The 21,662-nt window shown below is 44.5% G+C and overlaps 1 protein-coding gene across 1 annotated transcript in view; it reads right to left on the minus strand.

Moving 5' to 3' along the window:
* LAMB4 (laminin subunit beta 4) overlaps positions 1-21,662 on the minus strand; it is a 790,532-nt gene that overhangs the window by 50,956 nt on the left and 717,914 nt on the right. The window contains exon 33 of the mRNA XM_086967212.1: positions 3,509-3,647. Within this exon, the coding sequence (XP_086823338.1) occupies positions 3,509-3,647 (139 nt within the window). The remainder of the gene's footprint in view (positions 1-3,508; positions 3,648-21,662) is intronic.

Here is a 21,662-nt window from a genome sequence, read left to right on the forward strand (position 1 = left end):
TTTTCTCCTGTTTATGTATTTATTTGTCTGATGTTTTATATAGCCTGACACACCCCATTGTCGACATCAAATCACACTGCATAAAAAAGTCAATATGTACAAGAATAGAAAACATATACACACAATGCCACTTATAAACCTGATCTTTATCACAATGTTGTATATCATCAAGTATACTGTAAGAAGAAAGAGAGCTATCATACTTGTTTTTTTACTATTAACCTTTACTGTGACTTTACTATTAACTTTTGATTGTACTACTTTTGGTTAAGCTAAGACTATTTGGTCCTGACTAAGTCAAATAAAGCTAAGACTAGGGATTTCTGCCTAAGCGAGTCAAGTTAACTTAACGTAAGTGACTTATTCCTGGCCAAGTTGTGTTGGTTGTTAATATTTCTTTCAGAGTTCTTCATCTCTCTTTTAAAGTAAGTGTGTTAAGGCCTTATTCTCGGTACTAGAAAAAAATTGACAGAGTGTTTTTATTTTCTAAATTTTTGTTTCTCTTTGAATTTTTGCCTATGTTTTTTTTTATTTCTGTGCTAGGTATGTCAAATAGTAATGGTGTAAGACTTAATACATGCATTTCTTAGTATGTATCGTCTATCCATCTGGAACAAGGTTATTGATTTTAGTACAGGTAGGATATGGTCTGTCCTTTTCTTATTTCAAATAAGTCTTTCCTCTGAGTTCATTGCTGCATCAAAGGGTGTGAAGTAGTTTTAGAGAAGGCCAGTGAGTGGTGTAGTCCAGACTAGACAGCACAGATGACTGGACTAGGGTCAGAAGACCTTGATTAGGGATCAGGTACTTTAAGCTGTGTGAGGTATGTAGTTGACACTGAGGCCCATATTTATAATGTTTTCACTCTACGCAATGCATTAAGCCACCTTGCTGTGCTGCATAAAAGGGAAAGAAAGTGCCATATTTAACATTATACATCACATTCCTGTCCTTTGCTAGCGCTATGTATTGTAGGCTGCCTAGTGCCAATGCAGGCACCCTTGCGTCATGGTGCAAGGGTGCCTGCATTGAAGGCAGGATTGTTTTTGTGCAGGAAAGGGACAACTTCCTGGACAAAACCAATCCTCAGGGGCATTTTCCTCTGTCCTTGCACCCCCTTGCATGGCGCAAGTGTGATGGAAAACCTTGATCTATCTGACCCTGAGTGTTTTCGGTTATGTTTTTTAGGTTACCCTGAAGTTTGTAATCTACTACAAAGCCCAATGATTTTGCTTTATTTACAATCTTAGGTTTATTTCTGAGTTGAAGTTGGTCTATGATCAGGATATGAGCCGAGCTGCTGTTGGTGTTTTGGGTAGATAGTAGAACTCTCTTAATTGGGATACATTTTATGAAGTATTTGGAAAGTCACATCTGAAACGTCTCAGGAGTAGTTTAAACATTTCTGTGTCTTGTTCAGAACTTATTTTCAAATGCAGCTGTATCATGAGCGCTTCATTGTATATTGAAACCAAATTCTCTCCATTTTTCAAACAAATTTAAAGAAACAAAACCTACAATATTCACAAACCCACAATGTCTCAGAGTTAAGGGAATATGGAGTAAGGTTACTGGGTGACAGCACACATACAGTAAAATATGTCAATTCCCACTTTAAAAATAGTGAGTAAATAGTTTGTTTAGTGAATAAGAATAAACTTCTGAGAGGCATGGTTCACCACGATGGGGTTATTCAACTATTTTCCAGTTAATAATATCACAAAAAATGGCTGTATTTGTCCACAGTGCAAAATAACACATCATATGAGCTTGTTTGTTAAACATTTGCTTCCTGGAAATAAGAGAGTCATTAGGATGGCGGAAGGCCCGCCGCCGCCAGCTGTGCGGTTGAGGGCCCTCCGCCATCTGATTGCCAATTTCCCCCCGCCACATTACGATGGCGGGGGGAATCGTTCCGCAAGCGTGGCGTGTGCAAAGATCGCCCGCCACGCTCCTGCCACAGGCAATCATTAGGATTGCCTGGTGGAGCAGACAGAACCGGGGAAATGGTGGGGGTACCTAGCAGGCACCGTCCACCAGATTACAATGCTGGCGTCAACCAGCTTTTCCATGGTAGTGAAACCGCCATGGAAAGGCTGGCTGGGATTGGGGTTGGGGGCCTGTTGCGGTCCCCCCTTGACTTGGTGGGAGGTGTTGCTGCACTGGGGACGGTACCCATGGTACCCCCTACATTTCCTTGCACTGCGTCGTGCCAGGCACGTAGTTCAGGGAAATGCATAGCATTACATTTTGACATTGAATACGGTGCTGACGCCAACAGCACCGTTCACAATGTTAACTATTTGGGATGCACCTGCCATACTGGCGGGCGCATTGCAATTGCAGTGGTGGGACTGACACATGACTGGTGGGTGGTCCCAACCACCGTAACGATGGGGGGCGGACTGATGATCACCCGTCATCGTAATGAGCCTGTGTTCTGTTTAATAATGCCTGTCGTGCATGTGTGCACCATTAAGGGCCCTTTGTCGCTGGAAGACCCTCTACTCAAAAAATCTAATCCACCCCTCCCTTTGCCATTTACATCTCGCTGCTCACTAGCGCCGGGACACCTCCAAGTGAGGTAGCTGTTCGCGCTTTAGAAATTTCGGTATTATTATTATTATACCTTGATGTTGAAATGACTGCTTCAACAGTCTCAACTTTACTCTTGTACAGAACTGCACATGATCAGGGACTACTGTGTCAAGTAATTTCAACCCACTACGGCCTCTGCACTGTGTTTCGAAGGGTCCCAGGCGCCCAGCTAGCTTGAACCTAGAGCCCATTTTGGTTGAACCTTCAGGAAACATGCAAAGAATTGAGATGAACGAAAAATATTTGTAGTAAATTTATGAGTTCCAAAAGGCCACGGCAACTGAAAACATATTTGATGCACCCACCAGACACGAAATATAGCCCAGTGTTGCACAAGGCTCTACCTTTGGATATATTTCTCTCCCAATGGGCCTGGTGGGAACACACTGAATTCGTGGCACCCAGGAGGAGGTGACGGTCTTGTGGAAAGTGGCTCTGGGGACTCCTTTGAAGACCCCACAATGGTGGGCTTAAGGAAGGAGAGAGAGTCTTGGTTAGGAAGGCAAACAACAGAAAGGAGAGGATAAATTGCTGGCACATGTTTGTGCGCTTTGCATTACTCTGCACATTAGATGTTACAGTTAACAAAACCATACAACACTATGATATTTTGTTTACTTTTGGGATTCATACTGTTGGCCTGCACCTGGCACACCAGGTTCAGGTGTAAGCAGGCACAAAGTGGGCCACCCTTAAAATACAATACTGGGAATGGTACTCAACGCTTCATTGTAATACAATAACAGAAGAGAGTTTAGCATTGTGTTCTTAACTACATATACTTCAAAGCAATTGCATATTCCCTGCTGAAACATTTTGTAAAACAGGATGCAAAACCACACAACAGTGAACAGTGATATCTCAAAGATGAAACCCACAAAGTCTGTTTAAAAAATGTAAGGAAACAAACCTTGGATATTGAATTTGTAATTTCTTTTATTTCGTTGTTTACACCTTCGAGTGCTTGTATGGTTTTGGTTTGTACATCTTCTGCTTTTTTCAAGTTATTCTTTATTTCATCTACATTTGGCAAAGCTGCTGCTGCTTCTCTGAAAAACAGAACATATCTCTGAACGAACCACTCTTTCGCTGCTATAAATCGGCCAAATACAATGACATGATTTCACCAGCATTGGTGTTGGGCATAGTGTTTTCGGTGTGGATTATACTTCTCGACTAAAAGCCAAATTTGCAGGTGTTTGACAGTGACTGAAATCAAATGTTGAGCGAATATCACACCAAAATATTAAAATGTGGTGACAGGTTACCGCCATTAAAATGCCGGTGGAAATGGAATGGACTACAAAAACGGTTTTGAAAACTTGCTGCATGCAAACAAGAGCGTAGCTTGGTGAGTACGATTGAGGGGATGTGATCCCCAGATTTCCCAACAATTACACTGGTTAAAATACATTATACGAGAAGCAAGGCAGGAGGGCCACTTAAGGAGCAGACGGAAGGGAAAGGTGCTCGGATTGGGAGGGGAACTTATAACTCACATTTTTGTAAAATAACCATTTTTGAGACCTTTAATAGAGAGACAGTGTGCGTCAGTGTGTGTGTGTGTGTGTGTGTGTGTTTGTCTTCATGTGTATGTAAAAATGCCAAGTGAAATCTGACAAACACCTCACTATACCCCATTTAAAGCACCCGTACCCAACTATTAACTACAGAATACATTTATTACAGGGGTGTAGCGGTCCAAACACCCCCCTAAAGCTACGCCCCAGCATGCACAGTCGTACATGCTCTGAAGAGCCTCATTGGATTGGATCACTTGTGGCATCAGGAATGTGGTAGGTGAAACATAGTATTGTCACTCATGAAAATGATCACGTTTTTTAATAACTTTCTGAGGTATGGATCTGTGGGATTTAAATCTAGCTATCTGGAGGACTCCAGGTTGGTGAAAATCTAGGACAGAGGACGGAAGTATCAAACCACATGTGGGTAGCACTCAGACTCGTACTTGACAGTGAACTCATGAACACTGCAAAAGTAAGGGGGCTGAGAGCAAAAGGAGTTCAGAGTATCTCCTTTGCATCGCATAGAATTGAACACAGGTCTCCAGACTATTCATATTATGTCACTTTAATGTATACATTCAATAAACTTGTTGTATCATATCTCATTCCCAGAAGGTGCCAGCCTGTGAATGGTACAATAGAGCGATGATGCAGTGCTGTGCAGTGCATGTCTATACTACACATGTACTGTGTGTATAGGTGCATATGAATGGTACAATACATGGGAGATGTAGTGCTCTGCACTGTGTGTGTGTGTATTATATGCATGTGCTGAGTGCATGTGAGCCTGTGAATGGCGCAATACATGGACAATTCTGGGTTCCATTTTCATTTTGGGAGACCCAGGGCTAACTGGAGAACCATGAGGAGGGTACTCCCCAATTTAAAAAGTAGGCATGTATCTGGCCAATTTCGTTTGCCAAAGGCCAACATGTTTTGTCGGCAAACCATCCAGGCAACTTCGTCAGGTCTGGTTGATAGAAGGTGCAGCGAGCGCACGAACGCGGAGAGGACTGACTTTAGCAGTCTTCCAAGTGGAACGCGACCACTTGGCGCAGGTTCCGGTACTAAAGGTGGTTGTAGGCACGCTGGACACAAGCAATCACCTGATTTGGTGTGAAAAAGACTGAGGTGAGGATTGGTGCCCCAACAGCCCTGACGAAGTTGCCTGGACGGTTTGGCGATGAAACATGTTGGCCTTTGGCAAATGAAATTGGCCAGATACATGCCTTCTTTTTAAATTGGGGACGCTCACACCATTTAATAAATGTGGTGTTGTATGTGAGTGATAGCTCAATTTTCATTCATTGAGAACTACGTTCTCTTTGCACGGTTGGGGACGTTTGAACACTGAGTGAATCACACAGCCTCAGTGTTGTCAATCACACACTGCCTATGTTGTTTTTAACAACTACGATCCACAACTCAAACTCGAATTTGTGAACCGTTTAAAAGCCTACAAATCTTCCATCCTTTCGGCTAAGACAACTTACTTCTCTCACAACATCATGGAGTCTGCCTCTAAGGCAAAGGACATCTTCTCCATTGTGATTGAGCTCTATCTCCCACACCGGGTCACTCTTCCACCCCTACCCACTCAGGCTCTGTGCGATTCATTAAACACTTATTTTCTGGACAAAATTATCACTATCAAAAACAATATCCCCCTGCCCTCATCCTCTTCCCCTCTTCCCTTACCCCCCAATAACACCATTATCTGAATGCCTTTCCCTCTATTTCTATTACTGAGTTCCACAGGTTATTGCACAAAGTTAGTTCCGGCTCCCCCAATGACTGTTGCCCTCCCCAGATCCTTAAAGAAATCTTCTTGGCCTGCCCTGACCCTGCATTGGCACTACTCAACAACTCGCTGTCTACTGGAGTGGTTCCGGACTCCTTCAAACAGGCAGTTGTGATACCAATCTTAAAAAAATCCAACGCTGACCCTACGGTCCCAAGTAATTACAGGCCCATCTCCCTTCTCCCCTATCTAGGAAAGATTTTGGAGACCTACGTCACGCGCTGTCTGAGTGCCTTTATCGATAGCTCGTCCTTTTTAGATCCCCAACAGGCCGGTTTCCGCCCTCTTCATTCTACTGAGGCGGTCATCGTGGCTGTTATGGACACTCTAAGAAAAGGTGCCGATAATAACATCTCTCAAGCCCTTGTCCTGTTGGATTTGTCGGCGGCTTTTGACACGGTCGATCATGCTATACTGATCGACCGTGTCAACAATGCCGGCATCCAGGGGGTAGCTCTCGACTGGGTCAGATCTTTTCTGGACAAGCGATCCCAGGCCGTACACTTGTCTACTTTTTCTGCTTCTTATTCTCCCCTTTCTTGCGGAGTCCCTCAGGGCTTCGCCCTATCCCCTTTGCTTTTTAATCTGTATATGCAGCCCCTAATAGTCTCCTTTCGCAAATCCTCTGCCACAATTTTCAACTATGCGGATGATTTGCAGTTAATATTCCCCATTGACACTTCCCTTTCCTCCCGTACTAGTTTTCAAACCACCATGCTAGACATTTCAGAATGGATGTCTCACAGCCAGCTCAAATTAAACCCCACAAAGACTGAGCTTGTGCTGGTGGGTGGATCTGCCAACCCATGGAATGACAGCTTTTGGCCCTTATCACTTGGGATTCCCCCTCGTCCTGTCAATTCTGTGAAGAGTCTTGGCGTAGTCATCTCTGGTGATTTATTTATGAGGCCTCAGATTAGTGCTGTAACATCATCCTGCTTCTTCCACCTTCGTAGGATACGCAAATTCAGTAGATTCCTCACCAGAGATGCACTCATCCTTGTCATCTTGGCTCTTGTAATGTCCAGAATTGACTTTGCTAACACCCTGTACGCAGGAATTCCCGCTTACCACCTTCACAGTCTGCAGCTGGTGCAAAACCAGGCTGCTCGCTTAGTATACCATCAGCCTAAGCATCAGCACGTCTCGCCGCTATTGCGGAGCCTGCATTGGCTTCCGGTGGCCAGACGTTGCCCTTTCAAATTTGGCTGTACGATATTCAAAGCCCTCTCCAACCTTGCGCCTGCCTTCATTTCTTCTAGTTTGAAGCGATATACACCCACGAGAGACCTTCGCTCTACCTCACATAATCTTCTGCTTATTCCTAAAATCAACCGTAAAAAACATGGTGGCCTTTGCTTCTCTTTTCTGGCCCCCAAACTTTGGAACTCCCTCCCGCCCTCTTTCCGTCACTGCCCTACCTACGACTGCTTCCGTAGGACATTGAAGATGTTTCTTTTTCAGTTAGCATTTGAGTAAACCCCTGGCCTTGCCCTCCGCATTTGTTATGAGCGCCATGAAACCGTTCCGGTGAACGTGCGTGGTATAAAATATTTTAACATAACATAAAATAACATAACCTTCCACCTGTGTGGATTTCAAGCACACACCTTTTTCCTTTTCCTTTCTCTTTCTTGTTAAGGTTAAGAAAGCGACCGATGATGATAACGTGGGCACACTGGCGAGTACAATCCAGTAGCCCTGTGGGTTTCCACATGTGAGGTACTTTCTAACCATTCTCATATTTTTCACTTCTGTTTGATGAATTCGATATTCACATTGATGTGAGGATTCTTTATCACTGTGGTATTCAAGTGTGATATGGTTATTGACAAAGTCTTCCTTTTTTTAAATTGGAGCAGCAAGGACTAATCAGTTCATGGATTGCAAAACAGAACTGTACTGGGAAGGTGTTCTCTAAAGGATATAGTAACCCCCAGAAGTCTCTGAAAACTGTGACTGACTGCTCTTGGAGATCAGTTGTGTTTACAAGTCAGAGATTTGCACCAAAGCTTTATGCCTCCTTCAGGCAGATGTACATGTCTTAATTCTGTCATACTTATCAAACTTTGCACATATGCTGCATTTTACAGCACACATATAAAGTGGGTAAAGTATTAAAGCATATTTTGTTTACTGGAAGGTTCTCCTTACAGTACAAATCTATGCTTGGCAGAACACCCTCACCCTTGCACTACAGTGCAATGGTGTTTGCATTGGCGCATGGCAGCCTAAAGTGCACCAGCACATGGAGAGAGGAAAACAGTGCCATATATTAATAGCTAGCAGTTCTACTCTCTATAGGATAGGATAGGTCTCTATTTATAAAGTGCACTTATACCAAATGCGCTTTTACTTAGCACAGCAACTATGGTTGCTGTGCTGTGCAGTCTGAAAAATGAATACATCTGACCCATAGGGAGCTTGGGAGGACAGTGTCAGTGTCTCTGGAGATACACCCTGTACCCCCTGCCTCTGAGGACGCTCTGTGACTGCATCCACCCTCATGGGAACCTTCATGGCCCCACTCAAGGGGTGTGGGTCCTCCTGCACCGACACAAAGGGAAGCAGTCTGCGCCCCTCTGTGTCCCTGCCTATGCTCTCTCCAGCTCTAACCCTACCTCAGAAATCATGTGCTGGAGAGTCTGTATTAATTTTTTCAAGTCGGGTGCTCAGTGACGACATGCGCTGGTCACTGGCGTAACGGATCTTGAGGGCTCCCCCCCTGCAATTTATGTGAAAGTGCCCGGACTCATTAAGGAGCTCTACGGGCAGATTACTGTGCTGAGGGGCCCCCCTGGAACTTTTCCACTCACTGGCGCTGGTCACACCCTAGAAGGCTAGTCTGCTGTGGAAAGTAGGGCATAACATCGGTTTTCTCATCTGATCATTGGCAGCCATAAATTGAAAACTAAAATGTAAAGTTAAACTATTGTTTCTCATTCAAAAGATTTTTACAGCTGCGGTTTCATGTGACCGCCTCCCATCATCACTGTTTCGCAATGTGCTAGATGCACTGGGCTTGCCTTATCCACTGAAATAGTTCTGGCTGTCAGCACATTAATTAAGTATTCACCCTTGGTTAGAAAGACATGAATGCTCCCTTTTATTGAGCTGTCTGATCCTAATAATAGGTATGACATGGGGAGAAATTGTGAAGCTTTCCTGTAGTTATACTTTGGTTGCCTAGCACCAAGATTTCCCCGCTTGACTACTATCTCAATATAAAGGACCAGCAACTGCCCTCAACTTGCCCCTGTGTCTCCTTGTTTGCTTCTGGTTCCTGCAGGCCTGTCCAGAAATGAGGGTCTGGACCAACTTCTCAAAACACAACTCACCAATCACACCTTTAAATAAATAAAAATGAAAAAATAAAATGTCTGCTAGTAGTCCAATTAAGTGGAAATGTAAATATTATGTATACGGTTAATTAAGTAGTTACCAAAAAGAGAGGCAAAATTGTTGAAGACTGCAGCTATAGGGCAATGGATGTCGGAAGGGCAGCCAATATCCAAATTCATTACTGCAGAGAACTACACTAGTACCAACACTAACTTGATGGTATCAGTTTGGGTGAATCGCAAGAGAGGATTGGCTTGGATGCGATGTATAAAAACATCATATTGGCACATCATGCAATTTGTTGGAAAAATCAGTGGGGGGAGTCAACATTGAACCTCTGTCTTCACAAATGAAATTGTGACCATACATTCATTCATTTAAGCTTTATTCGACAGTTAAGTCATAAAAGCACAGACAATAAAAGGAAGAAAACATCGTAATTCTATATACAACTCAATCTAAAAACATCCATATTTGATCGTTTTATATATATAATTAAAATATGATTGAATTCCTATGATGGCTGTCGAGTACATTGTTAAACCTTAAAAATAAAATTAGTTTTGCTATAAAATTCATTACTACCACACTTCAATAATATTTATATAAATTTGATGGCACTGCTATACCAGGGTATAAAATATAGAGAAGATGGGCTCATACAACCTTATTGAATACAATAGGCGTAGGACTACTACCACAGGTAAGCAATCATAGCACTAAAGCATCATCCACGGGGCTAACTGCTAACCAACCGAAAGCAGCACATTTGATCGAATAGACCATGCCCAACTCAAATATTTGGCCATGGCTATGGCTATAAGTGGAGAGGGATCAGTACATAAAATGCACAAAGCCTCAACATGTATTCTAATGCCCATTGAGTTGCAAATGGGCTTTATCCACATGCGACGTGGTGCAGCATATAATGGGCAAAAGAACAGTAAGTGAATTACAGATTCCTGCTGATCCAAACACCTAGGGCATTTGTCAGTAGTTGCTAAGGCCCATTTAGCAGTAAATAACCTTGTTGGGAGAGTGCCCATCCTAAACTGGAAATACAGTTTTCGATCATAGGGCTTCTCAATAAGATCCCAATACTTCTCTAAAATGGGCCAAGGCTTGTGTTCTAGAAAACATCCAGTAAGATGGGTAGAGAGTCCTATACAACCTGCTGATGAAAAAACCATTTCCCAATATCTTTCCTTCAGATCCTTTTTGAAGGAAAGTCAGCATTAGAAGGATCATCCCATAATTCGATCATACCCAATCTCCTGAGCAGAGATATGATCTCCTTCAACCATTTGATTTTATGGAAGGAGTCTGCTTCGATTATATCCCTAAGGCCCTGGGCATAATGTGATAATTTCTCAGTGCACCATATTCTACGCCAGAATAATAAGGGGCGAAGCTTGGCCATATGTTCCACTGCTTTCCTGCCTAGATCCAAAAAGAAGTGGCCTCAGAGGAGTACTTTGTGGAACACCATTAATTTTGCATAAGAATGTATTCTCCGCTAAAGTTGAATGCTTTACATTTTTGAACTCCCACAGTTCGGCTCCTTATAGAGCCGAGCTCAATACCTTCATACCATAAATGTCTAATACAGGGCTAATGGGTTTGGTAAGTGAGGTTTTAAATTTAGATGCAAGAATCCCTGATTGCTGGTGTTGTTTTAAAACGGCCAAGTCAAGTTGGCTTTTTCAACGCATATCCTTCTGCAAGGTGACACCAAGATATGTAAAAGCATTAACCTGTTCCAAGGGGAGTTCGTTCATGTACACACTACCTCTGAAAGATTTATGTTCATTGAAGGACATGAATTAGGTCTTGGCAGTATTAATTTCTAAACCGCGGAGAAGGCAAAATTCTTCGAACTGTTGTAAGGCTCTCTGGAGGCCGCTCAGTGTTTTGGAAATAATCAAAGTATCGTCCGCAAACATGAGGATAGGAATGCGAATACTTGCCAGCACCGGCGCGTCCGAGGGGGTCAAGCAAAGATAGTCTGCTACTCCATTGATAAAGAGCGAATACAGGGTGGGCGCCAAAACGCATCCCTGCCATACTCCTCTATCAACGGGTAAGATTTCAGTTACTTCGCCCTGTGACCCCCATCGGACTCGGGCAAAGTTGTCCTCATGTAAGCCGACGATCAATGACAGCAGCTTCGGGGCCATCCCCATCTCCCCCAAGACTTACCATAGTTTGCTACGCAGTACTAAGTCAAAAGCTGACTGTAGGTCAACAAAAATGGCATACAATGCCCCTTTTCCTAAAACCACTGTCCTTCAATAGATTGTAATAAAACAAAATACTTGGTCTATCGTACTTGTTAAGGGACGAAAACCGGTCTGCAGTGGAGACAAAATATTATGTTCCTCCATCCAAATCTGCACCTTGCTCAAAACTAATCTACCCATGACCTTCTGCATTGAATCGATTAAGCTAATGGGCCTATAATGGCCTGCAACAGATTTATCTCCTTTCTTATACACCGGGATGATCTCTGCCCCTTTCCAGGAGGGAGGGAGTGACCATACACAAGATTCACAAGGAAATCTCTTCAACACCTGAGGGGACGGGCCTATTCTGCTTATCTAACTCTCAGATAAGACACATCTCCTAGCACACAATTTAAATCAAGGCGTGGTACAAAGGCAGGCCTCTGGGAATGGGTGTGATTCTCAGAGATGGATGCCTAAGTGAAAATAAGAAGCATTGGACTGCCACATGTGGAATGCCACCAGGCTGCTAGAATGGCCACCCCACTTCCAAGCTGAGCCATAAAGTACAGCACAACAGACATTATGGCATGGTACAGACAAAATATGCTTGTGGGAACTGGTTAGGTTCCCAGACCTGTACAGCCTGGTGGAGCAAGAATGACAGGACTCTCATGTGCTGAGTTAAAGGGCCCACAGAGTGGCCACCGCCTTTGAAACTTAGCAAAGGAGTAAAGCGCCATAGGACTAAGTCAGCAAGAATTCCTGCTCATATCCTGGTGTGACGCATCTCAAAGGGGACTGAAATTGCACTGTTAGTATCCAGTGGGAGAACTGCTGGCCACCACCATCGCTGCCACCATCATTCCCAATCTCAAAAATCGTGGTATCTTATGCCTGCTAAACATACAAATGACAGCCGACTCACTCATATGAGCAGAAATAAAGTGATTTATTTACCCACCTTGCACAGGTGACTAACTCCTCAATGGCTGTAAGTTAATGAACAAGCAAAAAGATTAATGTGCACACTAAAGGAGGTACTTCACAAACCACAGAACTGCACTGAACATCTGAAATAGGTGTCTGCCAGTTCCTGTCAGAGTACAACAATAAGCCCCAGGCCAACACCTATTGGCACCTGCTGCCATCATGACAGGGATAACACTGAAGAGCATGATATCCATGGACTTGTCCTGAATTGGCCAAACCTTGTGCGGCAAGTCGGTCCATGAGCACATGCACTGGAACAAGGCACCAAGTGGCTAAATCTGTAAGCAGATGGCCAAGTGCTGATGACGAACTTCAGCCAACAACAGAGTTAGAAGATGCCATTGGACCCTCGCTCACTCCTTATCCTCGAGATGAGAGGCATGCTAGCCACGGTGAGCAGGGCAGACTGGATGGTCACTCACAGCATCTCCAGGTTCAAAAAGTATAGAAAGACTCTTGCCTACAGGTAGATTAACTCCCAGACAGAGCCCAGTGGAAGTGGCCACTACGGACACATTGCGGGCAGCGAGACACAAGAAGTTCTAACACTAAATGACACCTTGCTGGGAAGTGGACATGGGACGAGAGCTGCAGGCCTCTCCAAGCCAGGCAAGGAGTAAAGAGGAGACTAAAATATCAGAGGTACTCCTTCAAAGGGGGTGGCCTCGCGGAGGCTTGTGCCTGTATCCGCTGAGGGAAATTCGTGCTGTGGGATTCCGCACACTAAGGGGCCCATTATGATCGCAGACGGACTTGAGTCCGTCCGCGATCACTGAGTAGGAGGGAACCTCCGCATGGCATGCGGAGTTCCCTCCTGTGCAATTAGGATGTGACCGCCACCCTAGCGGTCACATCCTCTATTTTTAACATTGCGGCGGGTGAGGCTTCAAGCTGCCCCCGCCGCAATGTTAAAAATGCAAACATTGCATTTGTATGCAGAAAGCGGCAGGCACCGTGCGGTGCCTGCCGATTTCTGCATACAAATGCAGAAATGTGCACCTCCCCCTTCACCCAGGGGGCCCGCTATGGCCCCCGCAGTGAAGATCCACATGCTTTTCCACAGTGGAAAACCCGCCGCGGAAAAGCATGTTTTTAAACCCATCCTAATATGGCTGGCGGTGTCTGAGAGACACCGTCACCATATTAGGGCTTTTCCGCCGCGGTTGTAAGCCAACCGCGGTGGAAAAGCTGTGGACTGAAACCAGGACCCACCAGCCATCCTAATGTGGCGGTGGGTCTTTGGTGGGTCCGCTGCGGTTTTTCCGCATCCTCTGGGCCGGCGGTGGCTTACGCCGGCCCGGAGGATGCGGAAAAACCGCAATCCTAATGAGACCCTAAATCTGGTCAGATACTTTATTTCTGTTCCCAGAGTAGTGTTGTGTAGCAAAGATGCTAATGCTGTCAGCGCTTGAGCATCAATAGCCCAGGGGGTTAGGCAGGATGAGCAGGAACAATAAACGGTCCATCCTTATGTGTGAGCGGAATCCGCAATCATGCAGAGAAGTATTCGATGACCCAGATCTGCTAAGCACCTCATCTCCGCCTCTGTACAGAACCCATATCCGTATTCAGACAGGCAAAACCATGGGTCTCCAACCTTTTATGTAATAAGAACTAGCTATTTAATGAACATCATCCCAAGCTACTAATATGTGTTGTGATACTGACCACATCAATTAAATATTAGCTCTAAATATTTTTTTACAATGCATCAATTTTTCTCCAAAAATCAGCTTAGTATTTTTACTCATACACACTTTTTAATGTCGGGTTTATATATATATATTAATTCAACCAAACAAAAGCTTCTAAACTAGTAGGCTAGGCTGCACACAGCAGAGCTACTTACAGGTTGCTGGTGAGCTACCGGCACGTCACGAGCTACTCGTTGGAGAAGCCTTAGCTAAACCAACTCAGCAGATTATGGTTTGCAGTGGCATTGAAATGAGGAGCCGAGACATTTTGCTTGCCATTTTTCTGGTTCTGGTTATGTGTGCCCTGTCGATTGTCTTTTCAAGCACAACAAGCATTGGCAAAGCCAATAGGTCAGGCTTTTTGTTAGAGGAAGTTTTTGGTAACAGTTAGACGACAAGCTAGTTTTGAAAAAATATCCCGTAATGACGTATGTCTTGGGCTACAATAATATGAACGCAGGGAACAGGGCCATTTTGCTGAACAGATTCCACTAGCAGAGCTAAGGCGTGTTCTCGGAGTTCTGTTTCTACACACCACAAACATACAGGTCATGCTGCTAGTCCTTTATATAGCAAAGAGCTCCTTGGGGCCAACCGTCCTGCTTATAAACATGGGAGGTGCGCGAGAGCATGGAAGGCCAAACCACTGGTCATCTAAAAATATCCTGCGCACTGTTGGCAAGACAATGCCCCTCATTTTGACTAGGCCTAAAAATGGCATGCTTATATTACAAATGTAATTACTGATACTGTGGACTATGTTTTTTCTAGTCGCAGTAAAACCGTATTAGCCATTTTCTGCAGGTTTAAACTGGGAATAACACAAAAACATGATATATTTCCCACTTTTGAGAGGTGCAAAAAGTCGGAAAATGAGGATGTATCGCTCCACAAATTAGCGTGGACCGTGTGACAATTCTGGCTGGCTGATTAGTACTGAATGGGCTTCGCTAGCATGATCAGAATGAGGGCAGTTGTGTGAAATCCAAACGGGTGTTTTTGTTTTATGGATCGTTACTTTCAAATCTTGTTTTATTTTTTATCTTTTACTGGACAACATTCAACGTTCTGGTTTATAAACCTTCATAAATGCAGAGTGGGCCTTTCTGCTGCCTCCCAAGGATGCTGCTGTGTGGCGATAACACAGCCCTGACGGGGTCTGCCTGCAGGCATTCCTGTGGTCTGGGTGACAACTATATAAATTTACATGGATTTGTTTTGTCTTCTCGAGTTTCTGAGGTGCACAGAGCCCTCTAGAACAATCAGCACTTCAGCTAATAACAGGAGAACAGATTGCACACGACATGCCTGGTGCACTGACTGCTGTAAACACCCAACCACACCACCGTGACGAACTCAACCTTTTGAATGTGGCCCGAACATCGCAGCTTTCCTCATATTTATATTGCGGCGTGGTCTCAGTTTGCATTTCTCTGGTCAGACAAGGCTAGACAATTAACAACATGGTCTGACTCCTCCAGAAAGGAAAGCTTCACCTTTTATTTATTTCCTCTTTCCTATAATTGGGCTCTTCAATCGAAGTTCAAGCAAGCTAGTTCAAAGGAAGATCTATTTCCGTTTCTTCATCCTACTTCAAAATGCCCCCTGTAATAGTGTATTGGACAAGAAACACCTTTTCTAGGTTTCTTTAATTATTCTCTCCAAGGGAGTGGCTGGGGGGAAATTATAGGAGAACCCACCATGCTTTTGCTTTGACCACAGCGAGCGGCTGTAACACTTACATGATGCGTCTCTCAAAATAATCTAGGCCTATTCAGTACAGTAGCAAAGATGCCACGTTCCCCGGTGCAAGCAGGGAAATGGCGTATTTCACTATTGTTGGGGTACTCAAATACAGCAATTATTAGGGCTCTATGGACCCCGGTGCACTGCACATGCAGCACCAATCGCAGACACCCCACTACGGCCCAAGTAAAAGATGGAAATTTGAGGAAGTTACAATGTTGCTCCTTCTGTTTGGAGTGCATTTGTCTTTTCTTTTATATAAACAACTTTACTGCTTTTAGTTAACAAAGATATCTATGTCACATATATCCATTTCCGTTCATCATCAGACGGAATCACGTTAGCAATTTGCACGTTCAAAAACAGTAAGTTCACAGAATTAACACTGGGGGACACCCCCCATGCATTTACTATAGCGACCCAAGCTTATAGTAGTCCCACCATTTACTCAAAATATTTGCATGTTTTTTTGGGCAGCCTCTGGCTTCATATACCTGTTTTTCCTGTTGGGCACACCGGTCCACTGAAACAACAAGGGTGGGGTGGGGGATTTCCATCGACAAGCTATGTCTCACTGGGCCACAATGGTGGCCATCCCAAGAAGTGCCCGTTTTGATAATGTACCCATTAGGAGTTTAGCCTCCAGGGGACTAAATTTGGGAAGTGTAGTGCCTAGAGAGATGTGTGCCCTCAGCCCATGCCACAGTTGACATTAATGGAATTGTGTATGTAATAGAGCATAGGTCGATTGAAGCTCTTGAAAGAGTGGATACGGGTGCCAGAACAAATATTCCCCAGTAGGAAAATGCCTATTGTGTCTCAGTGAGTACATTTCTCCAGACCAACGATTTAGTGTAGCCACCACCCCCACCACAAAGGGGTCCATAGAGTAAGTTTGGTGTCCCAACCTGTGTTATGAAGTGCAGCACACCAGCTAAGAAAAAACATTCGGATCATTTCAGGTAGGTTCTTAGGGAGTATGGTGCCATACATCATTCCCATTGTATTCAAAACCAACAAACACTCAATTGTCAGCCGATTATTGGAATCAATCCATCATTATTTATTTGTATTTAGTAGAAAAATACTTTTGGACAACACAACCAAAAAATGACAAAACTTATCTTATATATATATGTGAAGAACAGGACCAGGAAGACTAATTTAGGAACAAGACAAACGTTCTATACAATAAACAATCAATGCAAACACCTCAGTCGTGAAACATCCGTTCTCCATTCATACTCACACTCCTTCAAATCAACAAAACACAAAAAACATGTGACACATAACAACAAGGAACGTGAAAATAGGTCAATGGTTTAGTCAAAAACAAGTCACACAAATAAAGAGAACACAAATAATTATTTCTCCAGATATTGAATATCAAACAATTCTCTAACAATGCAAATGTACAATTCTTTTGACCAAAGAGCGAACAACAATAAAGAGGATTAACAAGGTCGACGCGTTTCGAATCGGACCCTTTGTCCGATTCTCTTCAGGACCAGACCGAAATTCTGTGTGTGGTAACGTTTGAGATGTAAACAGAGGAGATGTAAGGAAAGATCTGCGTGCACTCTCTGCACGAACGTGTGTCCAGGTATAAGTCAGTTGCGCGTCAAGTCTCGGGAAGCGAGTGGTGTCGGAAGGATTACTGTTGAAGCTGTTAGACAGCCAGGGTTGTTTGCGGCCCAAATTCAATGGGGTCGGGGGCGGGAGGGTTCGCCGCGGGCTTGTATCAGTCTCGCATGCCGTGTAACGGGAGCCGCTCAAGAGTCCAAATGCGCCGTCATTCAGAGCCCTGCCTCTGAATGACGGCGCATTTGGACTCTTTAGCGGCTCCCGTTACACGGCATGCGAGACTGATACAAGCCCGCGGCGAACCCTCCCGCCCCGACCCCATTGAACATTGAATTTGGGCCGCACACAACCCTGGCTGTCTAACAGCTTCAACAGTAATCCTTCCGACACCACTCGCTTCCCGAGACTTGACGCGCAACTGACTTATACCTGGACACACGTTCGTGCAGAGAGTGCACGCAGATCTTTCCTTACATCTCCTCTGTTTACATCTCAAACGTTACCACACACAGAATTTCGGTCTGGTCCTGAAGAGAATCGGACAAAGGGTCCGATTCGAAACGCGTCGACCTTGTTAATCCTCTTTATTGTTGTTCGCTCTTTGGTCAAAAGAATTGTACATTTGCATTGTTAGAGAATCGTTTGATATTCAATATCTGGAGAAATAATTATTTGTGTTCTCTTTATTTGTGTGACTTGTTTTTGACTAAACCATTGACCTATTTTCACCTTCCTTGTTGTTATGTGTCACATGTTTTTTGTGTTTTGTTGATTTGAAGGAGTGTGAGTATGAATGGAGAACGGATGTTTCACGACTGAGGTGTTTGCATTGATTGTTTATTGTACAGAACGTTTGTCTGGTTCCTAAATTTGTCTTCCTGGTCCTGTTCTTCACATATATATATATATGATAAGTTTTGTCATTTTTTGGTTGTGTTGTCCAAAAGTATTTTTCTACTAAATACAAATAAATAATGATGGATTGATTCCAATAATCGGCTGACAATTGAGTGATTGTTGGTTTTGAATACAATTGGTTTGTGACCTTTAAATGAGACTCAGTACTAGCACCTTCTCTGTTCATTCTAGTTATAGACTCTGCTTTACTGAAGGTGAGTCTAAGCCCTTCTTTGTTGTGCTCATAAATCATTCCCAGCATGACTCAAATCTCAGCGAGGTCAGTCCACCCTATATGCCCGGAACCGACCCCCCCCCACTGAACTAGGCATTCATAACCAGGACCTGAGACGCTAAACGCTTGAGGTATAGATTAACCATACCCAAAACCCCATCCTATGGCGCCTGTTGACATACTGCAAGAGCTAGTCTTGGCCTGGATTTATGCCAGAGATAAGAGGTCGTCAAGGAGTCCATCCCATCTCTCAGAACCATTGTCGGAGCACCATCTGAGGGAAAATGTGAAATAGATACAGAAACCTTGCAGTATAATCATTTTGACAAGAGCAATCCACCTCATCACATTCAGTGGGAGGGTTTGCCACCTTTCTGGATCAGCGGGTGAAGTTAAGATTCCATGCTAGCTTAGGAAGTAGTGCAACGTGAATTCCCAGGTAGTGGAAGCCCAAGCGTTGCACTGGAATGGTGATTTGTCACTCAATATATTCTTGGGAGGGATGGAACGGAACCAATACTGATTTAGCATGGTTGATGTGTAGACCGGAGGCCTCCGCATAAAGCTGAAGGAGACAAAGGTAGGTCTCTGCGGGATTGGACAGGAATAGGAGGACATCATTGACATATAGTGCAATGCGATCATCGTGCTCCATGTCCCACATCCATCTCTGAACCTGCACATCGCACCGAATGAGCTATGACAGAGGCTTAATGACAAGGTCGAAAAGGAGGGGGGACAGGGAGCAACCCTATATAGAGCCCAGACAAAGAGGGATTGGGTCACAGACCACGCCTTGAGTTGTACTTGTGCAGTCAGATTGGCGTAAAGCAGTTTGACATAGCCATAGAACGAGGCCCAAATTTCGCCTTCTGCACGATCTGAGCATGTAAGTCCAGTCTGCTGTGTCAAATGTTTTTTCAAAGTCTATTAACATCAGGGCTATGTAAGACGTAAGGGAATGTCGACAGTCTACTGAAACATGGAGCTATCTGAGGCAATGTCTCATGCCCCTAGTGGGCATGAATTGGTCTGGGTATATAAGGCTGCTGAGATTTGTTTCTGGTGTGTGACTAGTATTGTGGCAAAGATCTTAATCTCCCCATTAAAAAGCAAAATGGGATGGTACGCCACACAGATATTGAGAGGGGGGGTTTGAATTTGGAATGACCACAAGAGTTCTTGTGGAAAAGGGCCAACCGCGGCAGGTTCATTATACAGAGCAAGTAGGGGTGGAGAGAGGATGTCCCTGTTTTCCCTATAAAATTTAGTAGGGTAACCATAATGGCCTCGAAACTGCTGCATATAAGCAACAGCAGTAATCCGCAAATGTTTGGACTATGGCTGAGGTAGAGCGAAGGGGGGTGCCAGCAGCATCAAGCACCTCAGGGGTCACTAAGGCAGCCAGGGCCTTAGTACCCAGCCAGTACAGCAACTTGCCATGTTTGTCACCCCACTCATATACTTTCGCCGTGGAAGGGTGTCATACTTGGTGCACAGCCTTGAGCGAAAAAAGTCGAATCTCGGCACAGGTAAGCACGAGCTATCGAGAAGACCTAACCCTGGGGTCATCAGGAAATTGCGTCTCCAGCGAGAGGGCTTGAGCTGCTAGTTAAGTTACGCACTGGAGCCTATCCTTTTCTTTCGATCTGAGAATACTTTGAGCGTATCTTCTAATCGTAGCCTTACAGGCCACCCACAAAGTGCTATTGGGCTCCACCGTTCCCTGATACGATCGGAAATATGTTTGGAGCTCATCAGATAGAGACAGAGAGCATGCCTTACCTTTGAAGTTCTACGCATTGAGTCGCCAAATAGGGCGCTGGATATTACCCTTAGAGCAAGGATGGGCAAGTACAGGGGCATGATCTGAAATTCTTCTTGGAAGAATCTGTATCTCTGAGATGTGTAAATATTCAGTGGACGGCATGAGTACAAGGTCTATAGAAGCATGTGAGTGGGGAGTGGAGGCATGCATGTATTATTATTGCCTGGGGTGCCACAGTCGCCACGCATCACACAAACCAAGGGCTTCCACCCAGTTGGAGAGTTAAAGGGCGCTCGCACACCTATGTCAGGACACCTGTGGAGTCAACATTGGGATCCAGGACTGCACTGAAGTCCTCTCCTATCACCGTGGTCCCACACAGGAGTACCAGGATCAGAAAGAAAGGACTTGGTCAATGACGGGGGGCTTAGACACTTAGCAAATTTAGATTGTGTCCCTCCAGTCCACCCTTGAGAGTGAGATATCGGCCTTCAGCAGCAGGGATGACCTGGCTAATCACCAAGGGAAAGGAACGGTGTAGGAGAATCACAACCCCTTGGAAGCCCTGCGCAAACTCAGCATGAAAGACTCTATCATACCCTTGACGGCACAGAAAGGGGCAATGTGTACCCAGCAAGTGTGTACCCAGCAAGCATCAAGATAGCGGAAAGGAAACATTGGGCATAGCGCAGGGACGTGGAATGTGTAATACAACCTAGCAGCCATTAAAATTCAATGGTAGAATCTGGTAATCTGTGAAGATTGCCAAGGTAGTGAAATTAGTGTCTGAAAGGTGAATACCATGTAGAGAGCACCAGTGATCCGATGGTGGCCTGTCACAAGAAGGTACACCGGGAAACAGCCATAACAACACGGTCAAAACCACGCATGGCCATTACCACGAATCATTTACAACTGACGTTCCTTTACTATGCATCTCCATTGGAACGAATCCTTTACTATGAATATACCTTTACTACGCATGCCCTTACAATGAAATTGGCATGGTTAGTAAAGGCATGTTTGTGGTAAAGTGTTTGTGGCAATGGCCATGGCTGATTCATGATTGAGATGGCCGAATACCTGGAGTTTTTTGTGTTCCTCTCTTCTGGTACTGGAGTGGGATAGGAGCACGAGCACCATATACCCAGCACCAGTCTAGCGGAGACAGCAAGCTCTACTGACCGCATCCCTAGTTTCAGCGGCCCTTAGCAGAGCTCGGTGAGGCAGCAGGGACGTGTGGCTGCCTGGGAAGA

This window comes from Lissotriton vulgaris, chromosome 1_1 (assembly GCF_964263255.1).
Source record: "Lissotriton vulgaris chromosome 1_1, aLisVul1.2, whole genome shotgun sequence".
NCBI lineage: Eukaryota > Metazoa > Chordata > Amphibia > Caudata > Salamandridae > Lissotriton > Lissotriton vulgaris.